At 32.1% G+C, this 12,441-nt stretch overlaps 1 protein-coding gene and 1 long non-coding RNA gene across 5 annotated transcripts; both read left to right on the forward strand.

The window, feature by feature from the left end:
* Nucleotides 1-410: 410 nt before the first annotated feature.
* Nucleotides 411-7,943, forward strand: LOC141678793 (uncharacterized). 2 transcript variants are annotated; one of them, XM_074485188.1, is made up of 9 exons: nt 411-566; nt 1,254-1,756; nt 1,951-2,050; nt 3,104-3,160; nt 4,218-4,335; nt 6,003-6,082; nt 6,531-6,592; nt 7,152-7,248; nt 7,367-7,943. In XM_074485188.1, the coding sequence occupies exons 2-9, from the start codon at nt 1,434-1,436 to the stop codon at nt 7,418-7,420; spliced, it is 891 nt and encodes a 296-aa protein (XP_074341289.1). In that variant the 5' UTR covers nt 411-566; nt 1,254-1,433; the 3' UTR covers nt 7,421-7,943. The 2 variants fall into 2 exon arrangements, with proteins under 2 accessions (XP_074341289.1, XP_074341297.1); XM_074485196.1 differs by having other exon boundaries at nt 561-695.
* Nucleotides 7,944-8,816: 873 nt separating this feature from the next.
* On the forward strand, nt 8,817-12,211 carry LOC141724335 (uncharacterized). 3 transcript variants are annotated; one of them, XR_012576597.1, is made up of 5 exons: nt 8,817-8,919; nt 9,078-9,101; nt 9,896-10,149; nt 10,547-10,676; nt 11,966-12,211. It is a non-coding gene; the product is annotated as an uncharacterized LOC141724335 (long non-coding RNA). The 3 variants fall into 3 exon arrangements; XR_012576598.1 differs by lacking the exon at nt 11,966-12,211 and adding an exon at nt 10,956-11,070; XR_012576596.1 differs by lacking the exon at nt 11,966-12,211 and having other exon boundaries at nt 10,547-10,776.
* Nucleotides 12,212-12,441: the final 230 nt, after the last annotated feature.

A 12,441-nucleotide genomic window follows, 5' to 3' on the forward strand; every position in this document is an offset into this window, starting at 1 on the left:
AATGAATGAAAACGAACATTTAAGCAAAATATTTAAAATTTTCGGTACATCTTCTTATAAATCTTTTTTAGAAATTTATTAAGTTATGTTATGTATGTTTAATTTTTGATATACATACATTTATATATTTTAATTTAAGTCTTACACTCGTGTAGCGTATATAAATGATTAATACAAAGCCGACATTGTATGTCAATAATATATTTTCGTATCCGTGTATTAAAAAGACGGACACTAATAATAATATTTTTTTCATTCGTGTTGTTTCATTTCGTCGTAAAAGATTGTTGAAAAAAATGCCACGCAGTCAAGCACACACTATTTGGTCAATGTTTTTATTGGCCAATCTCTTTTGTCTTCTTCCACAGAATTACAAATATTAAATACACGTGTATAAGCATAAATACATATATCCGCACAGTTAAGGGGGAGAAAAGGAAAGTTAGGACAGCAACAACAACAATAGCAAAGTTGGGTGGTAGTGATGAGACAAAAAGCCATATAGTGATATAACCAATTACTCATCCTTCTAGTTCTGGCCCATTTTTCAATTTTCATTTGTAAAGGTACTGTCTTTCTTTCGCCAACTTTTTAAAGTTAATATTCCACATTCTAGGGCTTTCTGGGTTTTCTTTTTTTCTTGCTTGATCACTGTTCTTTTTGTGATTTTTGTGTAAAGTTTGGATTTTTATGAGGTGGGTAAGCTTTAAAATTGGTAAATATTGTGATTTTTGTGCAAAGTTTTGATTTTTATGAGGTGGGTATGCTTTGAAATTAGTAATTATTGTGATCTTTGTGTAAATTTTTGATTTTTATGAGGTGGGTATGCTTTGAACTCGGTAATTATTGGGATAGTTGTGTAAAGATTTGATCTTTATGAGTTTAGTGAGCTTTTTGCTCAGTAATTTTTGTGGGAGTTGTGGAAAGTTTTAGTTTTTTTTTATGAGGTTAGGATGTTCTAGAATCAGTGATTTTTGTATATAGTTTTGATTTTTATGAGGTGTAGATTGTGTAAAGATTTAATTTTTATTAGTTTAGGAAGCTCTGTAGTGAATAATTTGTTGTTGTAGGAGTTGTGAATTAGGGTTCTACACTTTTTAGTTTTGGCTGTTGTGATCTTGATTTATATGTCTATAAATGTGTATGATCATAATTTCTGTTGGGAATTTAGGGCTTGAGTTAAATTTTTATTTATGTTATGATTTTGGAACTGGGAAAGATTTACTGAAGACAATTTTATGTTGCATTTTCAGCTTGAATTTCTGTCTGGGATAGAATTACAAGGGAACATAAAACTATTTGAACTGTATATCTGGACTTCGTAAAGTTCAGCAGTGTGCAGCATAACTTGCTTGGATATAAGCAAGACTGAAGTGTTGGGTGTGTTTTTGAGTGTCATGTTCTTTTAGTAAGACTATCTGAAGACTACCTGAATGGCATCAGAATCAAACACAGGCTTTCACTATGAGCAATATTTTGGATCACCTGTAAATCAACATGCTATTGCCTTTCAGTCAAGTGCCATGGACAGCACATCCCAGATGATTATGATGGGAAATTACTATGGTACGGGCAGTAGCGGAGGCATGATGTTTTCAGGGAATTCCATTAGCAACCCAGGGTCAAGTGTAACTCAAGCTACAAACTCTTCCAGTTCCCCTATGCTTGAAACAGTTCCAGGCCTCAAGTATGATGCAGGTTTTGCCGTTGAGTGGTCGGTTGAGGAACAGTATAGTTTGGAGGAAGGACTAGTCAAGTAGGTAGTTTGTTCCATTTATCTAGTTTTGTAGTGCTAATGTGTGTTTGGAATAAGGCTACTCAGAGTTTATGCTGTCTTTTGAATGATTCTCACTTATTGTTCAACTTTCATATGGTTGGTGGAAGTTTCAAGTCAGTATCTGGTCAGTTCCTTTGTACTATTGTGTTAAATATTTTCTTTGATTCCTGTAGATATGCTGATGAGCCAAGCATTATGAGGTATATAAAGATTGCAGCTATGCTGCGTGACAAAACAGTACGTGATGTTGCTCTGAGGTGTAGATGGATGTTGGTGAGCTTCTTACACATCGAAATGATATCTTTTGGTTATATAATGCAGTGAAAGTATTAAAAGAACATATGGTCAGAACAAGCAAGGAAAATCGTAACATGTATTTTTTAGTATTCCGTACCTATCATCACTACTTAACTGTAGATACCCAGTGCCATGTATAGGGCCGGACAAATCGACTTCTGTCATTTAACACACCTAAGCAAACCGCATAGTATTTTTTTTTAACAATTTATAGCTTCCGAACCGAAATATTAAGTCTAGGTCTTTCTGCAATATTTTGGTTGGATATATCAATAGGATAAATGTAAATTACTTTAGGTTCCAAAATTTATTTTCAGAAGTTTTTGACAGGAGTGCATTTTTTGAAAATATACTCGGCTTCCAGTAATTACTAGTTTACTCGTAAAAGTTGAGGGTGAAAATCTCAGTGTGAAACCACCACTCATTGCATGAATAAAGATTAACAATACTTTCAAGTTTCAAGTTACTACCATGTTAAGTTTCCAAAAGAAACCTAGAGTAGACTGGCATCTAGTGTGACTTTTACCTAGACTGCTTATGCTTAAAATGGTTTTCTCTATAGAGGCATGGTGTCTTTTCCCATTACACGTCCCTTTCCAATTCTGATTCAGTTTCTTCATTCATGAATAAAGATGATGCTTTTATTTGAATGATCATGATCAGAAAGATCAGAGGGGCAGAGTGCTTCTTTCATTAGAAGCAGAAGCCTTATATCTCATCGTGATGGGAAATGATAATAAATATCTAACGCAACTATGAAACCAGAAAAACTAACTTCACTTTTTCCCGGCCTTAAAAATATCCGTGTGTATAGATATTTTATTATCTGTCCAAATAGGTAAAGTGTAAAGTATAGACAATCACTGTTAGTAGAGGTACAAGCAAACCTTTTTTAGTTAATACATAGTGTCCTCTGCTGAATAGATTGCACCATCTAAAAGTCTATTCATTATTCCCTTGACAAGATTACTCAGATAATTGTCTTCTCCCATTATAGTCCAAATGCTTACAGAACTTCATATTTGACAGAGAAAGCGAAGGAAACAGGATGACTATAATTTTAGGAAGAAAGTGAACGACATGAAGGTATGCCTACAAACAAACCTTTCCTTAAAGTTATTTTTTTCTTACAATATTTAAATCGTTTGGGGCTTTGAGCTCAAGTTAATTAGTGAAAGCGTTTCCCATAATGTCATTAAAACAACTATGGCAACATATTCATTATTCAGGATAACGAGTTAGTGAAGATCTATGAATTTAAGCTTGCTTAACTCACATCTTTAACTTAGTACCTTGGAGGTTTTACTATTCTTTGGGTTCCTGCTTTCCCGTGATTGATTTTGAAGTAGAAAAATTTTAGACTGAATATATTATTAGTAAAAAAGTTGTAAAATAGGGCGACTGGGCGAGTCAAGTGCTAGAATATTACTACAGTAAAATCTTCCACTGCAGAAATATATACAGATATGTTTATGTGTTTGTGTATGTTGATAGATCGAAAGAGTATTATTGATTGCATCATTAAGAATTGGTGATACCAAATCCTATTAATTGCACATAAACTGTACACAACTGAATTCTAGTGAACTAGGTGCATAAAAAATGGGGCATATTTAATGATTTTAGACAAATGAAGTATTCAAATTATTAAAAGCTGCCCATAAAAAAATCATAAAACATGAGATTTGGTCAGATTTCCTTGTACCATATAAGCTTGATACTGCACCTCAAAGTAATTCAATTTGTTCTTCAATTGAGAAGGAGAAGATTTGTTTTTTAGAAAGTTCATCTCTGGGTGCAAAATTGTTTTTCCACCTGTGTTTCTTTCATTTAAAGACCAAGTGCCCCGCCACACATTTCCAAGGGACTTGTTTTCTTTCTCTTTGAGGAAGTCAGGTTTGTTTTATTCTACAACAAAAACTAAAACCATGGTGTGAAGTGCGAGCTTCCCGCTCTTTCTTGTGAAGTGCGAGCAATCAATCATCCCTTGTGTATTGTAGTTTTCTGTTGGGTTGATATTTATTTACATTAGAGGAAATGTGAAACCAACCCTTCTACTTCATGGTGGTGCACCTAGGATATTTTATCGTCATATTTCAGTTCATAAGAGTACCTATACAAGTTTGACTTTCTGTATTGGCAGGATACATTTACAGAATCATCCTCGAAGGCAAGCACATCTTCAGTTTCACCATTAAGTGTGGCTGGATATTCTGGAACAAGAAAACATCAAAGTGGAATTGATCTCATGTCCCATGAAGGTCAGTGTTTCTATTGGTTAATTAGAAGCAAAAGGATCCCCCCACCCTGAGTAAAGTATTCTTAAACTGAAACAATTAGTATTATACCTCACTTATATTTGTGTGAACGCTCGCGTGCGAATATGTTATTTAATTCTGTCTTTGAATATATTTTTTTAAATAAAACATTACTTTGGTAAGAAATTAAAATTTAGAAACGATATTAGCTATAAATGTATGTTTCATCAACAATTCATTTTTTTTTTTGTTCTGATGCAATAGATTCTTGTAAATTATAAAACGTCGTGTTCTTGTGGGGTACCTAATGTTTTCTTTTGTAAATTGTCTAATAATTTTATATAAAATAAATTGCTTTACCGCATAACCATTTTATTCCTTACTTTTTCTAAAATTGTTAAAAAAAAATATTTAAGCAATTCGCAAAGAATATATTTCTTAATAAAATACAATATTTTATTTTACAGAAGAACATAAATTAGTTTTAAGGTCCCAGAGAGTTGGTTTTAAGTAAAACCTGACCTGTAGGCTGTATATATGTTGGGTTAGGATCAAATTATGTAGTAATTGGCATCTTCAGTTCGTAAGTGGTTAAGTTGGTTATTGATCTCACTTTAATATTATACATGATCTCAATCTAGTTTCATTTTCTACTTTGATAAATATATTATGTAAACCGTTATTAGTTTATGAACACGTGCAAATTATCACTTGGACAACTGAAGAAAAATTGTAATGATGAGTATCAACACCATTTTTTGAGCATAACCACAGTAAAAGCATCTCCAATAGTCTCTTAGTAAACTCTTAGATATAATATTAAATATTAGGCTCTTAGTAAGTTGGCACATTTTTAAGAGGCTCAACTCCAACAATACTCTTTGTATCCACTCTCTACTTATATTTTATTCATTTCTAAACATAAAAGTGAGACAAAAGTTGGGTAAGAGTTGGAGGGAATGAATATTTTATTAATAAATAGAAGTTAAGAGCCATGTAATAGCTCTTAAGTTTGAGGAGAGAGAATAGACTCTTATCTTTTTAAAGAGCCTCTAAGAGTGTGTTGGAGCTCTATATAAAGTGTGTTGGAGCTCTAATTTATATAAGGCTCTTTATCTTTGAAGTTAAGAGCCTATTTAAAGAGCCTATTGGAGATGCTCTAACACAGAATCATGTTAATCAGTATCGAGTACCTGAATGATGCCTTTTGTGCAGCAATTCTTCCTGAACCTGTTGCATGTGGTTTGCTCTGTAGGACTTTCTTTTGCATTCTTGATCTTGAGTTGGCAATGTTTAATTTTGCACACTCCAAACTGTACTTTTTTCTGCTGTACTGACTTCCAGAAAACTATGTATTATATATATTCCGTCTAAACTTGCAGGTGAAATTGTTTAATTGTATTGTCCTGGAAATGATACCAGGCTTGAGAGAAGAGGTTGTCATTTGAAGCAACTCTCTTTAAGTTTGTAGTCACCGACTAAATGCATCTTTGCATGCTAGACCTCGTCTTTCACGATCTTTCCATGGTGTCTAATATGTATTATTTTGCCAATCAACTTCAATTTTTAAGACATTATTCTGTTTTCACAGTAAGTGGTTTTGTGCTGCATGGCTAAGCTACTTTATAGACAACTTCTCTTATTAGTAACAATATCAGAACTTCTTTCAGCTTCAGATGGTGCAAGGAATCTTTTGGAACAGAATAACGAGGCTCTTGGGCGTATATCAGTTAATCTCTCTACACTCCAGGTGAAATCCTTTAGCTAAAGTTACCATGTAGTGTCACTTCCTGAAGGCATAACTTCTTGATATTGGCACTATTCAAGTTATTCTAACCGTGGATATTAAGCTCTAGTAATTGGGTCATTTTAAAAATATACTAGGAAGTTCAAGAGTTGCCACACATACTTTTAGGAAGTCATTCTTTTGTTTCAGCTTAATTTTGTGAAGTGGATGTTGGAACCATATGTTAGCTAAATCAATACATTTGTTATCTTGTTTTTTTTTGCTAAATTCATTTGTTTTCTTGTTGATGATGCACTTAGAGAATACACGTGTTGAAAAATTTATAAGAGTATTCAATCAAACATGACTTCTTGTCTTTTCCTATTAATTTTGTCTTTTGATTATTTATATGAGTGTTTCGATGTATGCACATTTAAATGGCCCTTTCTCTGATGATTTCCTTTCCTAACAGTTGCAGGATAACATTGATCTCTTTTGTCGCATGAGGAACAATATCACCGCTATCTTAAACAAGTATGTATATGTTCTGAGCATATCTTAATACCTGGTTTTCTGATGAATTCTAAGCAAGTAGGGTACTTATTGAGCATGGTTAGCCGTCAGAGTGTCACAAAACTCTAATTTTTTAGATACCAATTTAATCCAATACTTCAGCCTCTCATACTCATGCGGCCAAGGAAGTATGAAGATCAAATGAACGTGTCATTCTTAGATATCTAAGCATGCTGGTGCAATATATAGATATGTGCTAATGCTATTGTAACATACATAGTGGTACAGTGTTTGATTATGGTAATCTTTCCTTATACCATAATGTTCTTATTTAACATCCAGAATTATACAAGTGTCTAACGACTCAGGCATATTTTGACATAAGATAAAATAAATTAGAAGTTGTGATTGTAATATATGGACTTATCAACGAAAGTTTTGAAGTCTCCCTTAAAGAGTGTAGGTGCAAATACAGTGTCCAAACACATGCATGTCAAAAAGTTTCCTTGCAACATTATCCATGTTTAAGTAGTTCGAAGTGCTGGTAATTCTTAAAAATTTTGACTTCAAATTTTCACAGCATGAGCAATATGCCGGGCATAATGAGCCGGATGCCTGCCCTGCCTCTATCCATAAATAATGAACTTGCAAATAGTATCTTGCCTGGTACAAGTCAGGTAGCTTTTCTTGTGCTCATCTTATTTATGCATATATTGTTGGCATCACATCCTTTTTATGTCACATCTAAGTCTTGCAAATGAAGGCAGGCTGACTTGTATGCAATTATTTTTCCAGACAAAGATGCTTGGTCTGCCAAACGAGATCCGCTTAAAGCAGGAGTCAAGATGATACCAACGTGATTTTTGATGTTGAGCTTATAATATCGGATCTGTGTAAGTAGGTATATTCCGTTGTAAATCCCTAAAAAGCTGGTAGGAGGCCTTGATTGTAAAACCATAATTTTATACAAAATGTTGGTTCCCACGAGAAGAGAATTTGTAGACGCGCCATTTTTGGGAGCTCAAACTTAACCTCGGTGGACAAGGAAGCAGGACTTGCATAGCAATAATCATAATAATGTTGCAGAGACTCTTCACCTTTTGAACACCAGGGCTAGTCGTTTAGACCAGTAAATTTCACTATAAGCCAGCTCTTGTCTTAGCATCAAACCTATGTGTATAAAGTTTAGCTTGCCAAGATGATCTCTCTTGGTAATAATTGCATATCCTTGACCTGTTAAGTTGTAAATTATGACCCGTCTTTTGCTTGTACTCTCACTGTTGTAAATTGTAATGCACTTGGTGGTTTTATAATCGCAACTTATCTTTGACAAAAGTTGTATGTTTGAACATTCATCTAGGCTCTAGCAACACAAGTATTCTATATTTTATTGATTACTCATAGTTATTGCGTCACAAGGTTCTAAATCCCCAGATATAATGCTAAGTTTCACATGTAGTTTAGTGTGCAAGCCTGTAAGAATTGCTACAACTTAAACGAACTTGTGTATGCACAAATCAAAGGAACAAACTTGTGGGTGCTGATCATCGAAATGCTATCCGTTCCCTGTATGTAATCCGAACTGTAATTTACTTGTCTCCGAGATTGGAGTTTCATCAAGTACAGATATCAAGAGGTATCATGCTGATGACACTAGAATTCATAATGGATTTATAGGAAAATTTAATTTATTAATTATTGAAAGTGATATTGTAATTTTCAAATTTAGTTATAAATCAGATAAAACTTAAATACGGCGGTACCCGTAGAGTTGAAAGTAACTATACATGCATCATGTTTTAATAATATAAAACACCACTTGCTATTTTTTGAAAGTGCTTCTAAATATTGAAAATGTTTTAGAATTCAAAGTATATAAAGAAATCATCAGATTTTAAAATTTAGAATGTTTTACAGGCTAGGAAAGTGGTAGTACAATTTATTTAAATGGTAGTAAAATTATGGGTGAAGGATAAATGTAGTCTATTTTTATATAAAATTAACAAAAATGACTCATTTCCGAAAAGTTGGCCAATTTTAGCCGAACTTTTATATGAGATACCCAACCTGAAATATCCAACTACCAGTGAATTATCTTATACAAGGGATACCCAACTGACAGGATTATCTTATACAAGGGATACCCAACTGACAGTGGAGTAATGCCCACTTTTTTCAGAATAGTTATTTTGGTTAAATTTTTTTAAAAATGAGCTATTTTTGTCATTTTTTCTAAAATTATTAATCTGTTTAAAGACAAGAAAAAACAGAGGAGTTTGAGAAAAAGAAGGAACTTGTAAAGCCCAGATTATTCTGTTGAACCAGTTCCAACTTGTGATCATCATCAGGTGATTAAAAACACACACACACACTTATTATGCATAATATACCTGTACCAATATACACTAACAGCTAGATATTATTAAATTTTTAATTATATTATTACATGTTTATAGGAGTTTTTTCTTCTAATCATCATGTTAATACTTTTGACCCTTTAATTCAGGTGTCCAGACCAGTCTGTATTCAGGTGAGTCATCTCTGTTGCTTCATGTATTTCTATGTATGCATGAATGATTATGTGTATTTATGTATGTGTTTTATTGTTCTATACATTCATTGGTATTGATCATATATGAATGATTTGACAATCTCATGGTTGAATTCTGAGTATTAGGATCTTCCCTACATACCCTTTAATACATGGTTGTTCTTATTTTTCGAAAATAAATACATAGGCTTTTAGGAACCTTGGATGTGGAAACTTGCGATTTCGCCTTTGTATTGATTCTTTGTTCTTCTCAATTGGTTTATGAAACAGATTATTTATGACAATGTTGGTTTTTGTTTTGTTTTTGAGGTAGTAAACAAATGATCACTTGAATCTACATTAATATAGCAATTATAACTACAATACATGGTCCATGAGGGTGTGACATTATCTCTGCTGAGGCCTGAGGTTATAAGAAGTATAGCTATTAAGCATACCAGTAAATCTGTAGTTGCATAATTGACTTCTGAAATAACAATTTCACTCTTAAAATTTTAAACTAAAGAAACTTTGAAGCTCTGGTTTCTTCGGGTTTCAGGGCCATTCTCCTCTTTACATTATATGTTAATCTTCTGTTATATTACAAGCACCCATTTAAATGAAATGTGGATTATACATGCTTAAGGTTTAGCACCGTAGAGGCCCGGCCAATGTATTTCGTATTTATAAAAGAAAATAAAAATTCTTATTTATTTTTGATTGCATCACTATTTGAGTGGCGTATTGTTGTATATATCAATTTTGTTTAACTTCAATTCATGGTTCTTTTTCAGTTCAATATACATTAGTAAAAAACATGGAGTTCAGGGGCAGTGCTATTAGAATTCGAAGTTGTGCTTGCGAATTATTGTCAGTAGGCGATGTCTTGATGGATGATGAGGAATCATGGGACGTGGTCAGGAGAGATCTTCAGCTCAAATCAACATTCTTGTATTGTGATTTCAGCAAAGTGATTTCAGGTGCTCCACGGGATCAGAAGAAATCTCTCACCAAACTGGGAAATAGATTATTTTGCTTAATCGAAGAGGTACTTCTTTGCTCATAAATTAATTATGTTTGCAGATGTACCTTCTTTTAATTTTGATATTCACTTTGATGGAATATAAGCAAACTCTTCCCCTTTATTCCTTGTGTTCGTTTTGTATCGTTTACAACACTGCATCGTTTCAATTTCAACTGAGTGTCAATTTACTTGTTAAGCTTGGTGGCATGTTTATTTTGCTTCAAGTAACTAATATAGTTGTTTCTTATTCTTGTCTGAGTTATATAGTGTTAGTAGAAGTAGCAGTTTCAATCTTGGTGTTCTTTATTTATATGATATTCTCTTGGTAACTAATACACATTCTTAATGATGATAAATAGCTTATATATTTGTTGTTAGTTTACGATGTTTTAACATTGATAAAGATTTTTCAATTTTATAGTTAGATCACGCGGTGAATATACAAAGCATCTCACAAGCACGGAGTCGATTCAGTGACCTTGCTCTTGTTTTGGAAGAAATAATTGCTACTGATCTCATGCCTCCACTCATTCACTCAGATGATTGATTCCGTAAGGTTATATCTGATTGTGCTATGTAAATAACAATTAAAACATACTTACGCTATCCAGTTAACCAAGAATACACAACCTGAAACGATTTGCAATTGAAGTTGGTTTTCTTATTAGTCTTCGTAATTTGATATTGTGGAGTTGCTGTTTCAATGATTACAAAGAGAGATAATTCGAGGAAGAACAATCAGCAGTCAGCACCATATTTGGTCGCTAGATTGAAACTTTACTTTGCATTATTAGGACATCTGTGGTTCTAAACATTTTGTTTTTGTGCAGTGGACATGATGAATCACATGAATAAGTACTCTCTGGTTCATGCACCCATTCAGAGACTTAAAATCTTCCCTTTTCTTGGCTCTTCTTACTTGTCATTTTTTACTCCCGTCCCTTTTTAGCAGTCACATTTAACATTTATTTAAATTGACCAAAGTTTGACGGAAGTTTATTAATAACAGAATAAAAAAATTATGTCATTGAAAAGTTCATTTAATCTACTTTAATACAGTTGAACCTCGATTAAGTAATAATCATTAAAGTAATAACCTCGTTAAAATAATATTTTTTTCGGGTCCCAACATAATGGACATAGTTAAATTTTTACTCCCGATAAAATAATAAACTCGCTAAAGTAATATTTTTTCTCGGTTCCAGCTATATTATTTTAAAGATGTTTAATTGTATATAATTTTAAGTTTTTTAAATAATGTTAGAGTATTGTTTAAATTTTGATCAAAAATTGGTCAATTTGACAGATAAAAAATAAGATGACAACTAAAAAAAGACGGGTAGATTATTGAAAACTGTGATAATGTCGTCAATCTGCGCATATGATTTCCTAGGATAAATACTTTCTCCGTTTTCATAAATATTAGGCTTAGTAAGGCCATCTCTTGTTATCTCCAACGGTTGTGATCCAAAAATTCAAATTTGGATCACCAACTGATTCAAATTTTTGAGTAACTCTACTATTAGATCTAAATTACTTTTTACATATAATAATATATAAATATCATATTAAGTAATTTTGTCTTAAATTTATCGTTTAATCATTATTAACAATTTATATAACATTTCATTAATTAATTAAATCAAAAAAATTAACACAAATAAAAATATTAAAATTATGCATTTAATTCACGAAAAACACATTTATTACAATAATTAACATACAAAATATCATTGATACACACTAATTTTCTGAATTAGTATATTCTTCCAAAAAATGCTCAATTACTGCATCTCTAAGTGCAATATGTGCCTCTTAATTTTTTATTTTTCTATGGCAGTTCAAGAATGCTTGAAATCGAGTATTTTCATCGATCAGAATAGACTCAACTTCTTGATCGGCACTTCTACTCTTCAACTGACACACTTAAATCACGTTCGTCTTCAAGGAAATGACGATGAAGGTCAAGGATTTCAAAATAATATATGACCAGCTACGGACAATATTTTGATTATTTTTGAGGAAACATAAATAGTTTGTCCGACTAAATCAAAATTTTATATTTTCTAGTATCGTTTTCCAGTCATTTTGTGTGTTGTAATTTCTTTTATGCATTTTATGTACTTTTTATTTTATGCAATGTTTTCTCATTATTTAAATTTTAATGAAATTATGTTTTCTCATTATTTTAAGTTTTTTTTTAAAATAAATTTTGTTAATTATTAATTATATTATGTTATTAATTATATAATTAAAAAATCAAAAATCAATTTAAAATCTCATAAATTATAAATAACAAAACCATTATTTTATATT

Source organism: Apium graveolens, chromosome 1 (assembly GCF_009905375.1).
Source record: "Apium graveolens cultivar Ventura chromosome 1, ASM990537v1, whole genome shotgun sequence".
Taxonomy (NCBI): domain Eukaryota; kingdom Viridiplantae; phylum Streptophyta; class Magnoliopsida; order Apiales; family Apiaceae; genus Apium; species Apium graveolens.